Here is a 24,870-nt window from a genome sequence, read left to right as displayed (position 1 = left end):
AAAACGTGATCTAAGAACACTACTGTGCGTGATATCTCCCCATGCATTTTCAGGAATCATTAACACAAATAAAACAATTATGTAGCCTAAAGTTACCTAAAGCAACTTGCATGCAACTGCGTCTTGAAATTTTGCGCGGCACGGTTCAAAGCTGACCTTTTTGCGGGGGAAAAATACAACACAATAACATTATGCACCAGCATGATGAAGTGTGTTTGGTCTTTTATTATAGCGCCATTCAGTGGACACTACGTTAATGCATCTCCAGGGTTCAGTAAAGGTTGTGCGTACCCGGAACCTTGTTTTCTCCGAAGTGAGATTTCTACGGACATGTGTTGGGTGTTACACAATAACAAGGCGCAAGACCTCCTTGACATGTCAGTGACAGATTGTAAGTTTATCTTTTAATATACCCTTTTGGACTCAAGTTAAGCAATTCGTTGCGTAATCAAGTTATCTACTTCAGTCAATCCAATTTATTTTAACTATCAGTTATTAATAATATAATCAGAACTTTTACAAAACTCGACTAATGCCAAACAACGATACCAACCACACCTACAGCTATCTATCTAGCTAGCTAGCACAATTTACTTACAGGCTCTTTTTAAATTGAATGCTCCTTGGATAAATGTGCTACTGTACAATTAGTATAGAACGCGTGTTGAAAGGTCTAAAGTAATGTCTAATCATTACCTTTTATTCGCCAATGTGTCTCGGATAGCTACATGACTTTTACTTTAGAGTTTTCCACGAACATAATTTGCACAGCACCGACATGGCAGCGGTTAGCTGTTTTTCTTTGCTAACTAATGTGTTCAAATCAGCCAGCAAGCTTTTCCCAAAATAACAATATATTTCTTATTACTTTGCCTGAAACAGACGAGAAAAGCACATTTAGTAAATTTGTCAGAAAAGGCAAATTTGGTTACTTTCCAAATTTCCACACAGCCACATCTAGAAATGTACGTCTTTGTTTCTGAGTATAGGATCCTTCAGATAGATTTCAAAAGACATAAAGACTTGTGTGTTCAAGGGTTGTGTGTGTTTGTGTACATTGGTAGGGTGGCGCTATGGCTTTGTTTTTAATGTAAAAGTGGAAGTGTTGTTTATTTACTTGGCAAATCTACTTTCGCTAAGACACTTCACATGCACAAGTCTCGCAAGTCGTCTCCCAAAGTGGCACCCCTGATTTCCTGTAGAAACAAAATGTCAGATTGGACAACCAGAATACATTTGCAATGGGACCATATTCACTGTTATGTACTATGTTTTCTCTTTCCAGCCTTCCGAGTTTGAACCCCAAAAAATATTCTGCTGAAAAAAGCCCTCACTGTTGAACAATGAGTGGCTCAAAGCCGGACATTCTGTGGTCTCCTCACCACCCTGACCGTTATGTCATCTGTGACTCGGAACTTGGACTCTATCGCATTGGACCTGTGGGTAGCGCTGAGACCAAAGCTGGAGCTCTCCCACTCTCTGAGGAAACCGCTGCTACATTATTAGCTATCAACTCAGATACCCCATATATGAAATGTGTTGCCTGGTATCCAAAGCAGGAGCCTGAGTGCCTGTTAGCGGTAGGCCAGGCGAATGGTAGGGTAGTCCTCACTAGCCTGGGCCAGAGTCACAACTCTAAATGCAAGGAGCTAGTGGGGAAAGAGTTTGTACCCAAGCATGCCCGCCAATGTAACACCCTAGCCTGGAACCCTGTAGATAGCAACTGGTTAGCCGCTGGGCTAGACAAACACAGAGCTGACTTCTCCGTTCTCATATGGGACATACATAGCAATAAGTTTACCTCAGACGCTAGCATGGCAGCAGATAAAATCCGCCTCTTGTCAGGGGAAACAGACTCAGGCATGGTGGTGACCAAGCCTCTATATGAATTGGGACAAAATGATGCATGTCTATCTCTCTGCTGGTTACCACGGGATCAAAAACTACTACTGGCTGGTATGCACCGTAACCTTGCAATCTTTGACCTGAGGAACACCAGCCAGAAGACCTTTGTCAATACTAAAGCCATTCAAGGGGTGACAGTGGACCCCCACTTCCATGATCGTGTGGCCTCCTTCTTTGAGGGCCAGGTTGCCATCTGGGACCTGAGGAAGTTTGAGAAGCCCGTTCTCACGCTGACAGAGCAACCCAAACCCCTTACCAAGGTATCACATGTTTGTGATCTTGCTATCCTACTATCTTGTATGCTTTCATTTTTTGTTGTTGAAAAAACCTCTCCCAGGCTGTCTTGAGTGTAAGTTGCATTTAACCCGTTTCCAGGTGGCCTGGTGCCCTACACGCACAGGCCTGCTAGCCACGCTGACGCGGGACAGCAACATCGTCCGCCTCTACGACATGCAGCACACGCCCACGCCCATCGGAGACGAGACGGAGCCCACCATCATCGAGCGCAGCGTGCAGCCCTGTGACAGCCTCATAGGCAGCTTCGCTTGGCATCCCTCCTCTCAGAACCGCATGGTGGTGGTGTCTGCAGCCAACCGCGCCATGACAGACTTCACCGTGTTCGAGCGCATCTCGTTGGCGTGGAGCTCCACCACCTCCCTCATGTGGGCGTGCGGGAGGCACCTGTACGAGTGTTCCGAAGGTGGAGCGGAAGGTACGGTGGATCAGGACATAGCCACTAAAATGAGGCAGAGGGCCCAGTCTAGATATGGCCATGACACGGTGCAGGTGTGGAAGAATCATCTACTTGCCGGGGGGCATGACCCCCAGCTCAAGTCTCTGTGGTACGACCTCTACTATATCCTTTACTAGGAGTTCTGAAGTCATGCCAGGTTTTGCTAGATGGTCATCAGGTAACATCGGCTTGATTGTGTAGTTGCTGCGTTCTTGTGTGCTTGCAACAATCAACTTTTCTTAATGCTTACATGCACCAATTTTGATATATATTTGTACATTTAGTCTTAAGTTCAAAAAGCTGATAAAAATAAATGGGAGCTATATGTAAAGTATGAACGTTCATTACCAATCACTAGTTTCTTGTACTGTACTAACTATGCATAGGAATGAGGGGGTGAGTTGCTCTGCTGCACTTGTACCCATGCCATTGTACCAATAGTTGAGACATCGGTGTTGCATTTCCTATGTAAGTATCACTCATGAAGCAGTACACTGAGGACATGGAGCTGAAACAGCAGGGGAACAAACAGTCTCTGGTGTACTCTGGCATCAAGAACATAGTCAAGTCGAGCTCAGGTGAGTAATATAACACACGCATGACAACATATGCCATTACGATCCAACGAGCAGGCTTTAAACCTTTTTTTTTATTTCCCATTATTTCCTCTTTATTACTTCCAGCAGCTCCTAAAATACATCCGCATTGATCGTGTGCAGTCACAAGTCAAACTTGTTCTTCTCTTACACCAGGCACGACAGAGAACCGCCGCTGTTGGAGCTGCACGGAGCGCCAGACAGACATGCGGCGCTATCACAGCGAGGAGCGCAGCCTGGCGCTGCGGCTGTGCGGCTGGACCAGCAGGGGGTCCGACATTGACGTGGAGCCCTTCCTGCGCTCACTGGAGCAGGAGGGCGAATGGGAGCGGGCTGCCGCTGTGGCCCTCTTCAACATGGACATCCGCCGCGCCATCCAGATCCTGAACAAGGGCGCCTCCACAGAAAAGGGTGGGTGTCCTGGTGTTCTTAAGTTAGAAGAATTTAGCAGCAGTGGGTTGTGAACTCGAATGGGTTTCATCAGAAACTTATCAGGGACCAACCATGGAGGGTAGCGCTTTAGTTTAGATCAGTATCCATCATCGGTCGGGCAAAAAATAAGCAATTTGTAGACTCACCTACACAAACTTTGTCATGGTTCTCTGGTGGAAGTTCTAATGAACTTGTGTTGGGTGTGATTTGAGAGGCAGAAGTCATTAGACAGGTAGTGTTAAAGGATCTCCTATGCAGCACTGCACAATCCCTCCACATCCTCAAGGATCACCGAAGTTGCATTACCGCTGAACACACAACGTGCTGCTGTCAACAGTGCTCGTCGTCATATGTTCACACAGCTCATGTTTTACATGTAGCCCAACACTTTCAGCTCTGATGAGAAACCAACTGTGGCTTCTCTAATGTTCCTCCCAGGGGATGTGAACCTGAATGTAGTTGCCATGGCGCTGTCTGGCTACACTGATGAGAAGAGTTCTCTTTGGAGAGAGATGTGCAGTTCCTTGAGGCTTCAGCTGAAGAACCCCTACCTGTGTGTCATGTTTGCCTTTCTCACGAGTGAGGCTGGGGCCTATGATGGAGTACTGGTGCGTACGACTTATGAGTTCTCTAAATAAATGTTGCAATTTTTTATTTTTATTTTACAAAATGAGTTTACCACGTAGTGGGATGTTGAGTGTTAATTAAGGATAGGGCGGCGTATGTTAAGTTCCTTAATGAGTCAATTTCGGTTGTTCACTTTGAATAAAGGAAATTATGTTTTTTGGAGGAGTGCTGCTTTCTGAATTCTGTTTTACTGCAGTATGAGAGCAGTGTGGCGGTGAGGGATCGGGTGGCGTTCGCGTGCATGTTTCTTAGTGACGCCCAGGTAACCTCCTTTAGCACCACCATGGTGTATAACAACTTCAACTCTTGTTTTCAAGTTATATACGTATGACACTATCATTTGCTTTGGGACATCTAAAGACTGCTTTCGTTGTTCTGATACACATCGTTTGAACACTAATGAAGAGTGATATTTCTATTCGGTGTGTGACTGGTGCAGCTGCCTCGTTACGTAGAGAAGCTAACCACAGAGATGAAGGAGGCGGGAAACCTTGAGGGGATCCTGCTTACGGGTCTGACCAAGGACGGCGTGGACCTGATGGAGAGCTACGTCGACCGCACTGGGGATGTCCAGACAGCCAGCTTCTGCATGCTTAAGGTAGTCCAAGAAAGTGTATTCCTAGCTTTCCTAGCATTTCATGACAAATATCCAGTTTTCTTGTGTTTTTTGTGCCTTTTATGCATTTAGCAGACACGTTTATCCAAAGTGACTTCCAAAAGAGAGCTTTACAAAAGTGCATAGGTCACTGATCATAACAACGAGAGTGCCCCAAACATTGCGGGTAACCAAAACATGAAGCATACATTGTGAAAACTAAATAAAGTCCCAAAGGGAAGAACCATAACAGCATGTAGTTAAACAAGTTATACCTTGGTGACCATCTTCTATCTTCCAGGGTTCTCCAGGTGAGGTGGTGAAGGACCCTCGTGTCCAATGCTGGATTGAGAACTACCGCAACCTGCTGGATGCATGGAGATTCTGGCACAAACGGGCCGAGTTCGACATCCACAGAAGCAAGCTAGACCCCAGCTCTAAACCATTAGCACAGGCAAGTTACTTCCGGGATTTACCAACAGGATGTTCAAAACTAGCCATTAACTACTGTTAATAGAATTGAAAATGCATCTTAAAAATTATCGATAAAACAATGCAGTTTATGTTCACACCCACTACTTTACCATTACCTATTTTAGTTGAAGAAATGTCCTATTTCCCCCATGCTTACACTGTAATTATTTGTTTTCAGAATACACAGAGACTGCTGACTCCATTTTAGTTTCACAAGTCCTTATCACCTGACCTTTGTTTTGTTAACCCGCAGGTGTTTGTGAGCTGTAACTTCTGTGGGAAGTCCATCTCCTACAGCTGTGCAGCCATGCCCCACCAGGGCCGAGGTTTTAGCCAGTATGGTGTCAGTGGCTCACCTACCAAGTCAAAGGTCACCAGCTGCCCTGGCTGCAGGAAGCCCCTGCCTCGCTGTGCCCTCTGCCTCATGAACATGGGAACACCTGTGTCCAACTGCCCAGGTACTGGTCATGGCAGGGCACGCCACTCCGGTAGGCTCTGGGTTGAGAACCAGATTTAACACCATCTACCAGATGTCTAAACTAGGGTTGAGATGCTAAAATGACTAGATTTGGGGAGGTGGGCAGCTATAGTGCTCCATGGCTAAGGGTCAAAGTAAGCTTTAATTTGAGTGTGTTTTCTGAGCCAACGAGCTACTGCTGCCATTGTCACCAACATTTTAAATGTAAACAGATGATACAGTCGTACTGTACATGTCCAAATCATAACACTATCTGTAATGTGCTTCACAGATTATTTTTAACGTAGGGCAGGTCCTGTACATTACATGGTGTTTACTATTGCAGAAATTGTTTTAGTTTTAACTTTATAAATGTAATATACTGTACGAATTGCTAGATGTTAATATTGTTACTGTAATACTAAAACAAATCATTAGTGATACTAGTTACTTATACTGATACTGGTTATTTGTTCAGGCACAGGGAAGTCCGATGAAAAAGTGGACCTGACCAGGGAGAACAAACTGGCTCAGTTTAACAACTGGTTCACCTGGTGCCACAACTGTCGCCATGGCGGCCACGCTGGTCACATGCTGAGCTGGTTCAGGTCAGCACTGTCAAGAACATAAGACACCTTGCGAAATCCTTTAGAGCTAAACCTTATGTTCTGGTAGTCTATATTTGGAAAGGTGTGACACTTTATAGTTTGGGTGTCTTACGATTTGTTCATTCTTTTACTTTCGTTTTTTCTTTACAGAGACCACACAGAATGCCCTGTCTCAGCCTGCACCTGTAAATGCATGCAACTGGACACCACAGGGAACCTGGTGCCTTCAGACAGCAGCTAGAGATTCATCCACTTCTAGGACCCACAGCCACTAACACTAGACCCCTGTGTAGGTTCACTAGAGCACCTCTCTCACAGGACTGAGCTTAGGCCGTAATGTGCCTACCTAGCAGGCTACACAAATAGTGTTCAAAACTGTTACAGTTTGAGTTGAGTGAGACCCCAATATCCTAACATAAATGTGTGGTTAGGCATAAGAGGCAAGATTTCTTTACTGACATGTATGCAATTAATAAATGAAGGACTTGGAGCGATTGTACCAGAATACAATGCAGGGGTCTTCTCATCTAACCTGAATCAGGATTATATTTTGATTATTCAGACATGTTGAGCTATAATAATATGTGCCATACATTTTAGTTATATTTTAAGACGTCCAGGGCTATTTCTGGATTAAAAAGGACTTCGAAATTCCTCATAACATTTGTAAATGCTGATAAAGAATACAGAAAAATAAACAAAAATATAATTATATTTTCTTGTTTCTTGCTTCTACTACATATTTTGGGAAGTGCAATCCAATGCAGATGACAGTGGGTGAGGTGGGGTGAAGAGGGGGGTTGTTGTCAATGCATTCACCTCCCCACTCCCAGCCTGTGGTCTGTGAAAAAAAACAGCAGCTGCTAGGCACTCCGACAAGACCCTTTAGATTGTTCTCCACATAAAGAACTTCAGCTGCCGGAACACCATTGACTCAAAGAGAGAGCAGAGAAACAGACAAGCGAGAGCCCTCTGTTTCTCACTCAAAATATGCATACCACACTTCAACCAAGGGTTGGGTGCAGTGCGAGGGGCAGCTATGTGTAAGCCTCATTGTTAATGTGTTTTTCTTCTCTGCCACCCTCGTTCCTTGAGCTTGGACATGGGGAAGCATTGTAAGTGAGAGGGGCCTACACCAGAATTGGCTAGATCACTTAGTCATGGGGAGGGAGGGGTGCTTGGGAGCAAGCTACTGTATGCTGCTTTCACAAATCTCTGCCTCAGTGTGGGATGTTTTATAGGGTGCCCTTTGTGAACTAATGGAGCAGGGTTGACAAATTGAGTGCAATTGTACACTGTTTTGAAGTAAAATCTGAAAATGAATTGCATTCGTTATTGTAAAATGTATCCATTTGTGGAGATATTGATCAGTTTGTGTTTAAATCTATCATATTTTTCATTTAAGGTCTACATTCAGATACAATGTATTTGTATTTAAACAACAAACTTTCAAAGCCTTTGTTTTGAAGAGGAACTCAAAGACACCAATAAACCCTCTATGCAAATGTTTAATGTTTTGTAGAACTTCACACACCTCTTCACAGTGAAACTTCAAAGTGTATTCGTACTGTTATTTCGGATTATTGAACAATATCACTTGCTTGTATTGTATATATAGACATCGGACAAAGATTAGTAATTTTACTGTGCAATTTAGCTGTCCAACCACATGATCAGAACAAAAAATCGTAGCCCGCCTACGTGTATCAGCCAGTAGTCTTGCTGATAGAACTGTCAGACATTTACATTAGACATGAAGGAGGTAGGGAGAGTCGATGTTCAGGGTATCGTTTCAGTGTCAAAATAAGTTTGGAGCTATATTCGGAGTTGTCGAGAAACACGGACTACATCGACATGATATTCGTCAGGTAAGTTCATGGCATCAGCAAAAGGCATTTCACACACAGTCAGAGGCAGCTGTTTGCAATGAGCTCGAGTTCACAAGAAAAAAATGTAAAGGAAGTTAGCGAGCTAGCTAAACTACATTTGTTGGCTAATTGATATTTTCTTTTTTCAGAGGCTGAAATACAATTTTCTAAAGTGATACAAATTCAATCAGAATGTCAACTCCCACCAACTCGCTTCAACAACAGTCGAGAGTTCGACGGAGCAATGAGGGATCATCCAGTGCACCCAACAGCTGCCGTTTGCTCCCCATCCGTGCTATCGTGCCCTATCAACTCTTACGCGGGGGCCAGATCAGCCCGACACACTCGCAGTCCGTCTGCGTTAGAAGCAACAATGGACCAGTGAATATAAGCAGCTCAAGTCCTCCCAGTCCGACACCGAATCCTGGTATAAATGGCACTGGGGAACCGAAGTTAACCACGAGACAGCGACTGTCCCCAGACAACCGCGGCTCATGTTCACCTGATCGGGGTCCACATTCACCTGTTTGCAGAGGTAACTGCTAGTCGTTTTATTTGTGTCGTTGCTATGTTTTCTAAACAATGTGCTGGTATTACATGAAGATTATGCATTAGTATGTCCCTAAGCCTACTAAGGTTTTCTTATGAAGTTATTTTGCTCATAGTCAACATGCAATTGAAACATACTGGGTTGTTAGGAGAACAATAAAACAAATGATTGATAGTTTAGTTATTAATCCGAAAACATAGGATATAGCTTGGTTGCATACCAGCAATAACTGAAGTAGGCATCAATCACAAGGACAGCATTAGACACTGTCAAGACAGCTCATCAGGTGTCCCCTTGCACTCTCCAGCTGTTGCTTTTCTGGTGTGGGTGGGTGGGGTGGGGTGGGGGTGTGTGTGGGGGGGGAGTCACTCAAAAGAATAAATGCTCACAGTTCTTAGAGGGCCCCACACTCAGAAAAGCAAAGGAACAGGTGTAACAGTCCCATGACAAAGTATATCTACACACATCTGGAGCATATGGCAAGCCTGTGTGTGTTTGCTTGAACATGGGCATGGTTTGCACAAGAAGATGAGTGTTACGATGTTGTCATGTGTAGGCTATGGGCCGTTGGGCTATTCAGGTAAGAGATCTGCTTTTTCCATAGCCTTTTCATCAATATTATGTTCTAATCAGGATTGGCAGTCCTATTGCATTGGGATGCGCACAAGGAAGTGTATCTGGATAGTGTTGGCTCGGATGTTGTTGATTAGGAGCACACAAATGCACATATTTGACTTTGGATGGGCATTGGTTTCAAAATGCAGGTAATGCATGCCTTGATTTGAACTGTACGTACAAAGATACGGTTGTGTGTGAAGAACACAGATGTATCTACTGTATCAAGTTGAATTGACATGCAACAAATGCATCCACAAGTACGAAAGACTCGCCTCTGTTTCCATTGAAAGAGATAATAGACATGGTTGATCCTTGCTCAGTCATCCTGTTGTTTTCCAATCACTCTTCCTCACCCATCTGAGTGTGATGGTGGTTAAAGGTTGTAAGGGTGAAGGCCATGGTAATGGGCAACATTCCACCACATGACCTCTAGGTTCACCATCATGACATCATCTTTACACCAAAGTAGGCCAACAAAGAGGCTCTCCATCCCTATCAAAGTGCCGGCTGTGCTGAAATGGCTTCACTCATTGTCACACCGACCAAACTGCAGAGTAAGAGTAAATTTGAAAACAATCATTTTGTAAACTGTAACCTGGCTAAATCTTTCAACTTTGTATACAGAAAGATTGGACTGGAAATTGTGAACTCAATCATGAAATGTAAAATATATATATATATATATATATATATATATATATATATATATATATATATATATATTGAATAACATACATTGGCTTGTAAATTCCAGCCTTGCAAGGTTAGTCTTATTTGGAGCCTAATCACCTTTAACATCTGTGACCACTCCCATTGCTCAACTACCACATGAATGTGCAATTATCCTATGATGCTAGCTACTTTGCTGTTGATGCCAGTGTTTGAATTCTTGTGTGGATAGATGATGTGTGTTAAATTGCTGTCTGATGACTGTTTAAATGCTTTGTTTGAAAGTCGACTTCCGTCTTCCTCTCAAGCTAAACTTGTTATTCATTTGCCCCATTGCTGGCTATAAACTGCTGTTGCTACTAGTAAGTGAGCACTTACAACTTGGTGTCACGTAAATTCTTGCTGAACAGATTTGTCTAGGAACCTGTTGTAGGAACAGTCCAAATGACAACCAGAAATGGCCTGTAGCAAAGCGTTGGTCCTAGATTTACTTCAGGAAAGTTGTGTAAATGTTATCTTATCGGGTATGCCGAGTCATTTTCATTTTCACTACACTGAGGGCACTTGGGAAATAGTTTTAAAACAGCCTCTCACCCTAACAACCTTGTAAGGGGTGGGTTAGGTCAACATTTACCTTTTGCCTGTTTGTGTGTGTGTGTGTTTCGATCTGACCCCTGTATGATAATCCGCCCTCCCCCATCCAACATTAGTTGAACGGTCCAAACTGCAGGTGCGCAGTTCCATCTGGCGGACGTCTTCACTGGACGCTATTACCGGGCCGTACCTTACCGGCCAGTGGCCTCGCGATTCCCATGAATCCTATCCCTCCTGCATGAAAGACAAAGCCACACAGGTAACTGCGAACAGTCATACAAAGTATACACAGTTCTTTTACCAAGTGCTTTCATAAGTTTTCTTTTGGCCTTTACGTCTTGAATTCTGCATTGCACATGGTCATGTTTATTATGCAGGGAAGTTGTCTACACGTCAAAACCAAATAATCTCCCCAATTGAACTGACCGTTCAATACATTTTATTTGACAACACTTTGGTTTTCGAGGTGGTTGTGAATGAATATTGAATATGTATGATGACGGCAGAGCCACTGACCACATCTGCTCCCTCCACACCAACAGAAGCCTTTCATCAGGCTGAACAGGGACCGGGGATCCTCATTTACATGGGCTTCATCCCTTTAACCCTCCATTCACCACACATTTCATTCTGCAAGTCCTCCAAAGTGAAAACTAAACGAGTGTTTTAAACACAGTGGTGGACCAGACTCGACCACACTGCAGCACAGACCCCCACCTCACACACTCACACACACACAAATACACACGCACACAAATGTACTGTAAATTCTCAGTTCAGACTACTTCCTGTTAACAAGGTTTTCCAAACGCTTTTTAGGACACAAAAGAGATTAAATGTTCCCAGACTTTTATTGGGTAGCACACAAGTTCAAGTTGGCCTTTTTCTTTGAGCTGTAACGTAGCTGTGTATGGAGGTGAATATGTGTGCACCTGTCCCTCAGGCTGTGGTTTAGGCAAGGAATCCCACTGCTTACCACCTGGCCCTCATAGTGGCTGGCCCGCCTGCCTGTCTTTTGTGTGGGAATTGAGGAGCAGAGGGGCCATACATATGCTAATCAATGTTCCGGGATAGGTCTGTCTGCTCCAGGCCCTGTGGTTAGAGAATACAGAGAATGTCTGTATTAAATCTACAGACTCACTATACACAGGCTTCAGATTTGCTTAAGCTAATATTTTTTTTTGTCCTGTATAAAATTGTTTTACTTCAGGCAGTATTGAATTTAGTCATGATGAAATAATTCTGTTTGCAAGTAGATGAACTTCAGTTACACAGTACAGATTAAACATTTCAGTTACATTGTGGCCGTTTGTTGTGCTATCAAAAAACAGCTTGAAGCAATCGGTACACATTTCTCAAAGATATTATCTTGAGCACTTACATTTTTTAACATGCACAAGCTAAGACAATTATTTCACATAACGCAAATGGATTGTAGATATGTTCCCACCTTTTCAAAACATGAGTAGCTGCCAAATAATAGCAGTATGGAATTTGTCGCTCTTCACTTATGTGCATTAAAACAAACCAACTTGGATTCCATCTCATACGCGTTCAGCCACAGGCATTATTTCCTGTTGTTGAACCAAGCTGACTTGCACAAGGATGTTGTATAGGAACCAGTTGGGGAATCATTGGTGAGGGTAGCTGTTGGTAGCTGTTGATAGCCGTTGAACATAGCCTTTATCTCACTGGGTTATTATCAGGTATAACACCTGGCACAAAAGTCTACATAGTACAAAAGCTCGGCCGTAAGTCAAAGTAGAAACATGACAAATTCAGAGGACTTCCAAGGTAAACAAAATTAGGAGTTCTTATGAACAGACAGTATTTCCAAATAAATGAATATCCAGAGGATAAGGAGCCTACATCATTAAACTGCCTTATTGTAGTCTACTGACAGTCTCAGACTGACTGGTAGGTTTAAGAACTGGGAACATGCCCTAAACTTATGGCATCCATCTAGGGTCAAACGGCTCACTCCATTCTACAGACCGTGTTTGCCTCATTCACTGTGTAATAATATTATGTCAACCAGCACCCATAGAAATGTGGGGGTTTGTTTGAAGATAAATGTCACTGATTATATGCTGAATCAAGGGGATGTTTGTGGTTTCAACCATGCTTTTGAAACATTCTCAGCGGGTGCGTCTTGTTTGCATATATTTACATATTCTAACGGTTTCCTTATTTACATTAAGTCTGATAACCACATGGACAGCACTGCCCTTTTATACCCTTTGTGGATAGATTACAGACTTTTTTCCTAATTGTTGACAGCAGGATATTTTTCAGTTTTCTGTCTTGTTCAGCAGCAGTAGGTTTATATTAGGTCTGTTTAGTGTCTTTAGTACTGTTGCACAATTGTAGCTATGACCCACACACAAGTCTTTGCTTTCATCCGTACATGGATTTTTATTTGACAAATAATTAACAAATGAAAGGAATGATGTGGATGTATTTATTTATCCACAGAGGCTTGAATATAATATGTGTGTGTGTGCATGTGCGCTTGCGTGTTTCAGACGCCTGGTTGTTGGATTGAGGAGGGAGGAGAGCTGGGGAATCCACACCAGCGATCAGCATCCTGGGGAAGTGCAGACCACCTTAAAGAAGTAGGTAACCAGCGTTACTAATGTGCTGTAAGCCTTCCGGTCTCAAGAACAAAATGAACAGGAGCAAAAGTGTAATGGTACCGCTCAGATGAAATGGATCAGAATACCTGCAGCAAGAGTTAGCCTATTTGTTTTTGTATAGCTCTTCTCTGGCCAGCCAGTTGTTACAGTATGTTTTTTTTTCTCAAGCCCTGTGGTTCAGCCATTGCTCGAAATGTGTTTTAATAGTCAGGATTTGAGGTCAGCCTAAATGTTACGCTTCTGTAGGTTGGTTTCCATTCATGAAGCCCAGAGTTAGTGGCCGACCAACACCCACATGCAGCTATTAGCTCTCCAGCTCCCCTGACCACAGTCTATATTTACCCTCTCTCTGCTTCTACCTTGCATCTCATTGTGGCTTGTTGTTTTGAGAGACAGTTCAGGAACTTCTCTTAAGGGTGTAACAGCCATATCATTCCCCCTTCAGCTTGGCCATGACACAAAAGTGGTGAGGATGAACAGTGATAACCTTATCTGCTTCATAAATGCCTTTCTCCTTATGCCATCAATACATCCAATATGTTGTCTTGTTAGGCAGTATTGCTCAAGTTTTATGTCTGTGACTTAACAGATGTTAGACTTCCTATTTTTATTGAATTGTTGAGATGTTATACTTTTATGTACTAAGCTAAGTGTTTCTCAAGAGAAAAGCCACAGCAATAAAACAAATAAGAACGTGTCAAAGTGCAGACAGTAGCAGAGTTCAGCAGGCAGTGGCCCAATGACCCAGGGCAGGATGAACTTGTTTTAAGCCAGTAATTAAGCCCAATAACTCATTTTCCTGAAGGGAACATTCGGTTACATGCTTTTGTTTTGCAATAGGTTAGTCTTAAAATTCAGTCATCAATCATGTCAGATTATTTCTCTTTGACTGTCATGCACATTTGTATTCTGCATCTAATTGCAATAATTCGCTGTATTTAAACCTACCCCTGGTGTAGGCCCGTTTAAATGTAATCAGGGTCATTACATTGCAGACATGTTGGGTAAACATCACTTTTCAAAAAGGGTTCACAGGAAGCCTCTTCATTGACTGGACAAATTGAATGCTGTACCATTCAAAACCTATGGAATCTTGTTAGGGGAAGGAACACATTTTCACTGTGTGCAGGATTACACATAACATTTTATATGTCTACAATATCCAGTTTAAGTCCTAAGTTACTTTGAGACTTTCCTAATGTTTAAAGGAGAAACTCCATCATGTTATTATACCGCCGAATGTACCGTAACAGGTTTTTAAATGACTCTTCAGAAATGTTCTTCAACCAACAGTTCGAAATGTTCACCCAAGTAAAGCAGCCTGACCCTCTTGTGTTCACTCAGCAGATCGTGAAACTCAGGCTGCAGCAGCAGCGCACCAAACAGTTGAGCAGGCAGGGCAAAGAGAAGGAGCAGAGCTCTCTGCAGCCACAGGGCCAGCAGCACTCCGCCGCATGCCAGTCTCAGGTGAGTGTGTAAGCCTATCATGCCAGTGTCAGGTGAGTGTGTAAGCCTATCATGCCAGTGTCAGGTGAGTGTGTAAGCCTATCATGCCTGTTCCGGAGACTGTAGAACGATACAGAAATGCTCACTCTTATTACCGTACTCAATCTATGTATTGTATTATGTTGTGTCATTAAAAGTGACACTGTGTGACGGATCGTGTCATGATGACATATGTGATACTGGATTGTTAGTACAAAAAACCTTATTCAAGACATATTCCACACGTTCACAGTTTTACTACTACGGTAAAGAAAAAGGATTTATTGCATTCATACTCAGTTGGGGAGTGCACGTTAGGGGTTCAGGATGTGTAATTATTTCTGGTTAGCTCAGACCAATGGGAATGTACCTTTATTTACAGTAGTGGACTGTGTTTTCTGGAGTGTTGTACTTGATTGAGTTAGTGTAGTTAATGAGTCTCTATTGGTGTTGACTGAGAAGGAGGGAGGGAGAAAGAGACGTGTCTGGGCATGCCCAGTTCTTCTTTAGTGTTTGTGGTTAAATTATATATTTACATAATTATAACTTTACAGCAAATGTGTATGTGAGCAAATACACATTGTATTGCTCGGAATACACTGAATGACAAGAGTGCGTTTTAGATTTAGAATTCAGACTTGACTCAAGAAATGATTTAAACCTTTACTCTGCATTCCGTCCAGGCCAAGGTGTTTCCAGTGGTCAACATGCCTGTGCCAAAGTCCCTCATATTCAAAGTGCCTAGCAGTGTGGAGGGCATCAACCATGAGCTGGAGAATGTTTTCATCAGAGAGGACTGGAAGCAGGGAATACAGGTACACACTCAAGGCAAATCGAATTGCTGAGAGGCAAAGAGAGCTATAAATTGTGTGATGTGGGGTAGTAAACCTAGTGAACCGGAAAATCTATCTATAGCTCACAACACCAGACCAAACTGCAGTTGTGTGTATCAAGCATGGCCATCGGCATTTATAGTTGCGTTTTTCCATTCAAAAATGCATACAAGGATAGTATGAAAAACAAGACACTCTACTGTACCTGTGCATTGCTCTGTACTATGTTACTGTCACTCCTTCCCAGATCCTCTCTCACCCTTTCTCCTTTTGGAACCTCTGACCTGTCAGGCTATGGATGTGTTGGACGGACGCCAGGCACCTTTTCCATCCCATCCTCGCAGAGGGGCCGTGCGGGACACGGACACCCAGGCCCCCTCCAGTGGGGGCTCCAGCCCCCTTCCTCAGCGCTGTACCCCGGACCCTCTCCATTTCTCTGATAGCAGACCCTGCTCTGCAGAAGAGCCTGACAAAGGTGACATTTTTCTACACAAAGAGATTCATGGAATATGACAATCGTAATGTTTTTGTAGTTCATGCTTTTTCTGCATAGTGCTTTGAGGTTGGCCGTGTCATTAAGACACAGTTCACAATTGATTGATACTTGACCTGTCATCAGGTTAGCATTAGCTGTAGCATTGTTGGATTCCTGTGCATATTGTTGTCAAACAGAAATACTTTTTAAATGCAATCTTTAAAAAATATACTATTATATCCTGTTTATTCCAGTCAGGTTCACAGTGAATAGAGACAGTTCATAGACACATACAGTACTGTAGATCCATCTCATTTCAGCTTGAAAAAGTGAACGAGCAATAGGATACCAAGAGAAGTTGCTTGAGGCAGATGGGTCACAAACTTCAGGAAGTCAATACATGCAAAAGATGTTTGCCCCAAGCATGACTGCTTTATTGTTTATTCACTCTGGTGTGATCAATGTATTACTGTTTTCACTGACTACTGTACCAGTTAAATTGAAGGGTATGTATGTATGTATGTATGTATGTATGTATGTATGTATGTATGTATGTATGTATGTATGTAAACATAGCATTTGTAAAACAGATCCCTAGATGTCATGCAAATGTGCTTGGTTTGTAAATGGAAGTTAAACATTCTATTTTCAGATAGTGGATGCAGTTCACCACTTCTCAAGTTTGCCACCTCCCCTAAACCTAACAACAGCTACATGTTCAAACGGGAGCCTCCGGAAGGCTGTGAGAGAGTCAAAGTTTTTGACGAGATGGTGTAAGTCTTCTCTGTTCTTACGGCCTTTCCTGGTTGCAAGGTTCGATGTATAGAAGTGCTTAACCTTCTAGGGAGTATCATGCTTGTGGCTATGCATCAGCGTGTATCAAAAGTCCGTTTCGTAACTGTTACGATTGCAATTTCTTAACTTATGTTCTCTTATTGTCCTTCCGTGCAGGTCCTGCAAGTCAAAAGGCTTTCCCCTCTTCTCTTGTCCTGACAAAAACAAAGTGAATTTCATCCCCAGAGGCTCAGCCTTCTGTCCGGTCAAACTCCTCTGCTCCTCCTTCTTCTCCTCCTCCTCCTCCACACCAGGCGACAGTGACAGCGCCGTGCCCAAGGTGACCAGCACCGCCCTGCCTCCTCAGCTCTCTTCAGCCCACTCAGTTCTCTCCTCCATAACCTCTGACACAGGCATCAATACGGACAACGGCACTGACAGTCCTGATACAGACCCTAGCTCTTCTAATACCACCACAATCACAGATATTATCAAAAGCCATGATGGCTCGCCACACTTCCTTCTTACCAGCTAGTTTTCAGGTGTGGCCAAGCATCACAGCATAGCTTTTACCTTGTTTCCCTGACAAAAAAAAGTATTTCCTGGTTCAATTATAACCCTTTCATTTGCATTGTAACAGCTAGAAAACTGTTTTCTCCATCACTAATTTAGCCTTCTATTCTAGCATTCACTATTCTTTGAAAATTTGAGATCTGACTGTTATAAATGTATTGTGAGTTCTATCAAAATAAAGAAAATCCAAAAATGTTATAAAATGAAATACAGATGGTGATAGGGGAACACGTATTCATAGAATTGTTATCTATTCAGCTTATTTAGCTGTCCAGTAATACAAAATCATATTTATATTTTGGGTAAGCTTCTTAAGAATATCATGCCTGTTAATATTGCAAAAATCTTTGGGGAAGTACTTAATTTCCAGCAAAACATTTCACATTTCCCCATTTGTTTAATCAAATTATTGCGTTGTGGTTGTGTAATAGGAAAAAGTTAGCAACCTCTCACACCAGAAAAGTCTTATTTAAGGTCTAAAAAGAAAGATGTGGAAATGACCAAACAGCCAGTTACAGAGCACTGTCCCTACAGTCTTACTCCTAGTGCCACCTTTGTGTTTTTACAAAGGTGCCAAAGCTACCTTACTCATGATTTGTGTTATCCCAACACGCCGTATAGAATTATTACAAATCCTACCTTGAGCTAAACCCTATTTGTGCCCCTATTTGCAATAGAAGATGGAATTGTAGGAACGGTAGAAAGATGTCCACAAGTAGGAAACAGACTACACACAGCCTCACTTCAGGTCCCTCTGAAGAATTTACTCAGGTCATTTTAGTACACAAGGACTACATTGACCATCTCTTTAATTTATGGAAGTGCTCCAAAGTGTTTTATTGTTTTTGTTTTTTTTATCTCTGCAGGCAATTTCTGACATGACACCAAACTAGGCTTATGTATGGCCATGGATACATATGTCCAGTCCTACAACAAAAAATACTTCTCTGTAACATTAGCTTCACCTTGCAACTAGTTTCAACTAGTTTACCAATGATATCCTTACAGTGCCACAGTTCCAAAACAGGCAGTTGTATTACGTTCTGTTCAGTTGTGCTACTAAAACAGCATGAAACATACAGTAAATTTCTGTTATTATATAGATCAGTTAGGATTTGTTTTTATACACAACTGATGTTGTGTTTTGGGTCAAATCACTTAATTGCAGAGATTGAAATCAAATCCATTATTGATAATAAGAATTTATATTAAGTGCAATTCATTTATTCAATTAATAAACCTACACTAATACACATTGTCTATCACTGAACAGAAGGATCCAGGCAACTGTGTATAAAGTATGTGCTTATTGAAATTGTAATTTGAAGTATGTACAAATACCATGTACAAACCTTTTGACAATATGATTGACAGATTAATGATGTCATCTAGCCATGTTCATTCGTACAATTTGTGGTATACACTTTTAAATAATTGCAAATATAACACACACAGAAAACAATATGCAAAATTCCTCTCAGACCTAGTTGGATCTTCCTATTGTTAATTTCACAGCTCCATGATACATTTGAATCATACTAACCATTGTGAAGCATTGTGAGTTCAGCAACGTTTGCCAAGTTTGGCACTAATATTTCATTTCTTATGTGTATTTAATGTTTTGTATGTAGACTTTTTTTCAATAAAATTGACAAAAATACCACTTTGTGTACATACTTTTTAAGGCGGGCAGGGCAGTTGTATTAAGTGTAATAATTACTGGCTTTATTCTTTATTTATAAACTAATCATATAATGATATACCTATGATATAAGTTAACTAAAGCATAATATGTTTGAGTCTGAGGCACATCATTTACCCAAATAAACACAATTGTTTACATCTTGCAAGCATCAAAATTACATTTCTTGTATTTCTTCACAATATTTAACATTATTGGTAAATGCTAAAGGGGTAGTTGGAATATCTAAAAATGTTTGTTTCAAGGCATACAGTACTTGAATTGGTAGAATTGTAGATATGCAGAATTCTGTTTTAATTTCACACAACTGTGTTTGCCCAAAAGGGTACACTTTACTCTCTTTGTGAACATTAAGTAGAGAAAAAGTCAAAAAATATACGTTTTACACTGATTTGGTTAAGCAAGCAATGCAACAGCTCTTCTACCTGTAGGTGCAGTGGTATGTGTGGCTGTCTTTTTATTTTTCTCCTCAACTCCATTAGACTTGTTTACATAATGAACAAGCCAGATCACTTTCAATAATCTATGTTGACTCTGTCCTTGAAATAATTATACAATTATACGAAGAAAAAAAACATGAAACATGCAGCTATTAGATGGATATTTAGGCACAAACTGACATGTAAACCCCATGCTTGTGTAATATCTTCTATTGTGGAAGTTGAAGTATAGTTAGGGTTTTCAACAATGTTTACAAAACAAAAAATATTGATGAATCATAATGCTTAGAATGTAAAGTAGAACTTAATGCAGAGCTTACAGTACTTTGGTTGTTAAAACATCTTGAACAACATTCACTTAAACTGTCAAATTCAAATACACAAGAATGGCCTTATACTCTGTTTCACTATTAAAAACTGGTCCAGGGTAACAATGGTTTAGAGAAATTACCCCAAAACTGTTGCAGACCATAGAAGATAACCATGTCTTGTGCAATTATATTGTTGAGAATGCATCTATGCGTTGTGAAGCTCGTGATCTTTCCGACCCACAGCATCAGGGTTTGATAGAGGGTCAAGATCAGCAAACAGATTGAACCAGGCTGAAAGGTTTTGAGATGTCTCTGGTGTCTCTGTAAAATAGAAAGGGAGAAAAGCCAGTGTCAGACATTGAAGAAATATATTAATTTAATTTTTCTTGGAAAAGCAATATACAAAAGCGGGCATTTGGATGGAAATATTTTTTATGAGCTAGACCCTTTTCTTTCAAATAGTTTCACATGTTTTCCTCGTTTGGCACACCTCTCACTGCTGGCCTGCAGGGGTGCTGATTGGCTCCAGATTGTTCTGTTGCCTGGACGACAGGCTGTGGTATGCTCATGGCCCATTCTGAAATGGAGATGCAGATTTAGATTTGAGAGTTCACTCATAACACAACAAAGCATGTTCTGTGACAAGACATTTCATTATATTTAAAAACTTTGCAAGAACTATTGCAAAATGAGACAATATGTGCAAATCTTCTTTTTTTTTTACCCATGTCCTCTCCAACAACCTACAATATATCTTATTTTAAAATTGTTGTAAAGCATCTGTGCAATATTCACGGCCCCTGATGAATAAGATGTTTTATAAGATGAGGTATTTGTAGTCTTTGCTCAGGGCAAAATTTAAATGGAAAAGGTTGTTTGATAAAATAAAATAAAAGACATGCTGAAGCTTATCACTTAGCATTCTTGAGCCTATTTTTCTAATGCCAAATTGATTCATGGGCAGGTCACAGCAACATTGCAAAAATAACTGCTACCTGACTTGCTAGGGATGTAGGTTCTCCATCATTTACTTTATACCAGACACAATCTGGTTGAACCAGCATTTTACACACTATTCCTCACATTGTACGACTGTTCCACACAGAGACACACAGTATCATAACACAACCTCTGACCTGAGATGGTCGACTGGAGGTTGTTCATATTCTGGTCCAGGAGATGAGATGGGAGAAAGAAGGAGTCTTCATCTTCTTGCTGAGATTCTGCTGGTCTACTTCCCTCTGATATCCAACCCTCTCCAAACACCTCACTCCACTCCCGCGAGAATTCACCCTCATCCAATGATGTGCTGCCCAGGATCTCGTTCAGCAAGGCCATGCTTTCCCTTTCTCCCTCATGCTCCTGATATGTTGAGAGTAGATCCTCAGCTCCTAGAATCAGTCGATACATTATTGAAAAATCATGGTCCCCACTTCTATTTAAAATTATCTTATGGATATTAATGGACTCCAAGTGAAAGTATAGTTGCTTTGTACTGCATTTATTTGGTCTTTACTCACAAAATGACAATAAAGTTGATTCAAATTACCTGGAATTTGTCTTCTTAAATCCATGTCTTCAAAGAATTTGCCAGAAACTGCTTTGCTTTGAGCTGCAATGAGACCATTTTTGTAAAAAAAAAAAACAACATTATAATCAGCTACTATTGTGTTGTCTGAAGGACATCTTTTACCTTCTTCGATGGACTCTTCATTGGGATTTTCACTGTTGATTGAGATGAGCCTACGGACACAGTACATGACGAAAACACGTAACTAACAACTTTTCTGTTCTTCCAAACAAGCACTGTATGATCGTACATGTTTGAAATAGTGTCATTATTTGCACTCACTGGCCATCTGCAGTCTGGAGAGGTTCCTCTCCAGCACAAAACTTTGCTTTAACTCTCTTCTTCCCTTTTTTCTTCGATCCCTGAGCTGACAGTTTGTCCATGGGGTCTTGAAGACTCTGTCAAAAGCAAGCAAGAGCAACAAACTGTATACTGACTTCTGATACTATGATACAGCTTCACTGAAGGTCATCCTCACCTTGAGCGTAGAGAACTCATAATGCTGACAACCCTTAAAGCTCTCGTGAATGGCGGCCATAGTGTGAGACGTCTTCTCCCAGAAGTGCAACAGAGTCGTCTGGAATTATAGTTAAACAAAACCACCTTTTGTAGACACACATTCAAAAATGTTTCAAACACAAACAGGGTCATCACCAATGTGAAAAAGCTAGACTTTGTATGAATGTGGCAAAATGTATGGGACAAGTATGGAGCCCTCCCCAGTATTATTATAAAAAAGCTGAAATAAATAAATGAACTTGGTGTGTGAATCATATGTTCATATATTTGTGCTGTACCTGGTATATGGTTAGAACATGAGAGAGCAGATTGCAACGACTCGCTCCTAACAAGTCAACTTTCTGGCAGACATCATTCTTCAGTTTGTCGAAGCTTGTTTTAGTCGTGCGTACTTGCGTTTGAACCTGTGATGAAGAAAGTATAAGATATGTTGCCACTGAAATCACATACAATTTCAGCACATCCAATGATATACTATGTAGGTCAGTATATGTACACAGTTACACGAGTGTTACACCACACTAATACAAAACAATAGGTTTGCCGATGCAGTTAATAAAACTATTATGTATATTATGCCCTCTAGTGTGACTAGTGTGTAACAGACTCAACTATTTACAATTCAGCCACACTTTTTGGGAGATTTTACGGAGTGCTACTTACGGACCTTGCGGAATTTCTCCATCTGTTTGTGTGTGTCGGGATCAAGTTCCTGAGACACGTCTTTCATCCAGAGTAGAGCTCCGCGGTATTCTGTTCTAGACTGCTCCATCCGGTTCACCGTCAGCCAAGTGTCAGAGATGGCCCGGTAACGGAAGGTCTCCACCTCCTGGTAGAGCCGACACAACGGCTTCCGCAGAGCCAGCCTAGGGACAACAGACCACGTACTGCTCACTGCCAAAACAGAGTACTACATAGCTGTCAGTGTTGTCTTATCCCATTTCCTGCAACAGCTTATCTTTGTAAAACAGCACTGTGACACAAAAACAATCCAGGTGTACTGTGGCATCATGAGACAACTGTCCAGTATGCTACCTCTGTTGGGACGAGAAGCAGAGGGCTTTCCCGGTGGCTTGCATGATCTTGCCTGCCCTGGTCTTGTTCTCTGAGCCCTGGGAGCGAAGGAAGCGGCCCAGCTCATTCTCTTCCTGAGACAGAACTGCAGATATATGGGAACATGTAATACAGATTGTGCTTGTGCGTCCATGACAGAAATGGCAAGCAGAATGTGCGTCTAACACAGCTTTTGTGAGGTTGGGTTTTAACACCAACTCAACGTGGGAAGAAATTAGAAGATATGATCATTTTTTAGCAAATGTGAGTTCTGCCCCAGGTGCATGTGGCTAAAGAAAACTCACAGCATATTCTTCTCTGATACTGCTCGATTACCTTCAGCAGCTCCAAACATGTTCTTTGGATAGAGTGGAACACCTACAGACACATTCACATATCACAAATCTCAATGTACTCATGATCATCCTACTGTATCAGCAGAGGGTTGGCATGGTGATGATAGGCTTGAATAGTTTTAGCTTTTTTTTTTGTACCACTGGACATCTTACATCCACAGAAAAGTGTCCAATACAAAATTTTACTACACAGTTCATGTAGCAGGATGGGCAGATCATCAAGTGAGAGGACAAGAGGACATCCAGAAATTCCAGATGTTATACTGTATGTAGTTCTCTGAACCTCTCACCTCCAGTTTGGCATCCAAGTCTGCGTCTGATGCCACCACATGTTCATCCTCTTTCTTTCCAGTGACCTTGATGAGCGCCTGTTTGGTTTTCCAATACCTCTTCTGAAACTTGTTCACGACAGACGAGTCCTGGCTTTGGATAAAGCGATCAAAGTATTCCCTGGAGTAGCCACTGCAGAAATGTCATATTACAACTGTGTAAGCTGTTTACATCAATTAACACAATTAACTGAGGCTGTAAATAGCTTGTTAACATGTTTGTATACTCACTAATTTCCTCCCTCCATTTTTTAAGGTTACCTGGAACACATGAAGATATGATGACAAAAGGTGTGTACACATTTACCTGACATCTCAGGTTACATGCCTGGGTATAGAGCCTATGTGTTTCACCTGCCTAGCATTAAACATTAACCAAAAGGGTTGCTAGCAGACGAGCACGCCATCTGTTCAGCCTCAATTTACGGGAAATTTAATTGTAGAAATGACCAATTTCAGTTTGATTTATCTATGAAACATTTTTTCAGCAGTTCAATGAAATATACGCTATCCGAAACTATTATTAATAGCCATCTGTCTAGTGCACTGTTAGTTCTAAATTATGGCCAGATACACCAATAGAGTTCCCAGCATGTTCTCAGATTGAATGAGAGGCCTGCTTGGGTGCTCCTCGCATCATAGGCGACCTGACGATATCAGACGGATAGCCTGGATTGTGGCAAATGTATTATGTTGTGTCTGTGAATAATTGCAATGTCCGGCGTATATACCCAACCGCACAAGAACAAATAGCCTAGGAAGGCTTCAAAACACAATCGTATTGAAACAAGACGGTACCCTATCGGCTTCTTGATATTTTTATAACTGAAAATATCAATCAATGAACATAATCTATGAATATCATCAATAAACATGTACTTGATATACATACCTTATTGTGTCGATGGACTACCATTTATATATTTTAATCTCCTCCAAACCGTCGGCTGTGTGTAATGATACAGCTGCGGCTCTTTTCAATCCTTGCGCAGAAAACTGGGTGACGTCATTATCTTTTAACCCACTCTCCAATTTTTAAGTGAGCAAGGGCGGTGTTGCACACGGTGATGAAATACATGTAGGCCCTA

At 41.6% G+C, this 24,870-nt stretch overlaps 3 protein-coding genes across 6 annotated transcripts; 2 read left to right on the top strand and 1 right to left on the bottom strand.

The window, feature by feature from the left end:
• Positions 1-298: 298 nt before the first annotated feature.
• Positions 299-7,141, top strand: mios (missing oocyte, meiosis regulator, homolog (Drosophila)). Of its 2 annotated transcripts, none has more exons than XM_084708691.1 (12): positions 299-391; positions 1,286-2,165; positions 2,281-2,761; positions 3,118-3,216; positions 3,391-3,645; positions 4,105-4,274; positions 4,490-4,555; positions 4,733-4,891; positions 5,190-5,342; positions 5,616-5,820; positions 6,298-6,427; positions 6,578-7,141. In XM_084708691.1, the coding sequence occupies exons 2-12, from the start codon at positions 1,344-1,346 to the stop codon at positions 6,666-6,668; spliced, it is 2,631 nt and encodes an 876-aa protein (XP_084564817.1). In that variant the 5' UTR covers positions 299-391; positions 1,286-1,343; the 3' UTR covers positions 6,669-7,141. The 2 variants fall into 2 exon arrangements, with proteins under 2 accessions (XP_084564817.1, XP_084564816.1); XM_084708690.1 differs by having other exon boundaries at positions 5,616-5,850.
• A 994-nt stretch (positions 7,142-8,135) lies between these two features.
• glcci1b (glucocorticoid induced 1b) lies at positions 8,136-19,162 on the top strand. Of its 3 annotated transcripts, none has more exons than XM_084708687.1 (9): positions 8,136-8,295; positions 8,445-8,830; positions 10,843-10,985; positions 13,252-13,341; positions 14,710-14,829; positions 15,531-15,662; positions 15,972-16,155; positions 16,808-16,928; positions 17,107-19,162. In XM_084708687.1, exons 2-9 carry the CDS (start codon positions 8,488-8,490, stop codon positions 17,462-17,464), a joined length of 1,491 nt encoding a protein of 496 aa, XP_084564813.1. In that variant the 5' UTR covers positions 8,136-8,295; positions 8,445-8,487; the 3' UTR covers positions 17,465-19,162. The 3 variants fall into 3 exon arrangements, with proteins under 3 accessions (XP_084564813.1, XP_084564812.1, XP_084564814.1); XM_084708686.1 differs by having other exon boundaries at positions 14,707-14,829; XM_084708688.1 differs by lacking the exons at positions 8,136-8,295; positions 8,445-8,830 and adding an exon at positions 9,270-9,425 and having other exon boundaries at positions 14,707-14,829.
• Positions 19,135-24,770, bottom strand: ica1 (islet cell autoantigen 1). Its single transcript, XM_084708685.1, has 14 exons — positions 24,675-24,770; positions 24,014-24,043; positions 23,744-23,915; positions 23,403-23,475; positions 23,080-23,203; positions 22,712-22,910; positions 22,323-22,448; positions 22,004-22,102; positions 21,808-21,923; positions 21,649-21,698; positions 21,505-21,567; positions 21,092-21,346; positions 20,446-20,532; positions 19,135-20,276 (listed from the first exon to the last, which is right to left on the bottom strand). The coding sequence occupies exons 2-14, from the start codon at positions 24,028-24,030 to the stop codon at positions 20,161-20,163; spliced, it is 1,497 nt and encodes a 498-aa protein (XP_084564811.1). The 5' UTR covers positions 24,031-24,043; positions 24,675-24,770; the 3' UTR covers positions 19,135-20,160.
• Between the last annotated feature and the right edge of the window lie 100 nt (positions 24,771-24,870).

The sequence above is a fragment of the Hypomesus nipponensis genome, chromosome 2 (genome assembly GCF_054491055.1).
Source record: "Hypomesus nipponensis isolate SF chromosome 2, ASM5449105v1, whole genome shotgun sequence".
NCBI lineage: Eukaryota > Metazoa > Chordata > Actinopteri > Osmeriformes > Osmeridae > Hypomesus > Hypomesus nipponensis.
The sequence above is the reverse complement of the archived record's forward strand: the minus strand, read 5'-3'. Positions and strand labels throughout refer to the sequence as shown.

Coding starts and splice junctions, on each gene's coding strand:
- ica1 (XM_084708685.1), bottom strand. Junction 22,449..22,711: donor AGATGGAGAAATTCCGCAAG/GTCCGTAAGTAG, acceptor TCTTCATCACAG/GTTCAAACGCAAGTACGCAC. Junction 20,277..20,445: donor CTGCAGGCCAGCAGTGAGAG/GTGTGCCAAACG, acceptor TCTATTTTACAG/AGACACCAGAGACATCTCAA.
- mios (XM_084708690.1), top strand. CDS start 1,344: ATGAGTGGCTCAAAGCCGGACATTCTGTGGTCTCCTCACCACCCTGAC. Junction 3,217..3,390: donor CATAGTCAAGTCGAGCTCAG/GTGAGTAATATA, acceptor CTCTTACACCAG/GCACGACAGAGAACCGCCGC. Junction 4,892..5,189: donor CCAGCTTCTGCATGCTTAAG/GTAGTCCAAGAA, acceptor TCTATCTTCCAG/GGTTCTCCAGGTGAGGTGGT.
- glcci1b (XM_084708686.1), top strand. CDS start 8,488: ATGTCAACTCCCACCAACTCGCTTCAACAACAGTCGAGAGTTCGACGG. Junction 13,342..14,706: donor GTGCAGACCACCTTAAAGAA/GTAGGTAACCAG, acceptor GTGTTCACTCAG/CAGATCGTGAAACTCAGGCT. Junction 15,663..15,971: donor ACTGGAAGCAGGGAATACAG/GTACACACTCAA, acceptor CTGACCTGTCAG/GCTATGGATGTGTTGGACGG.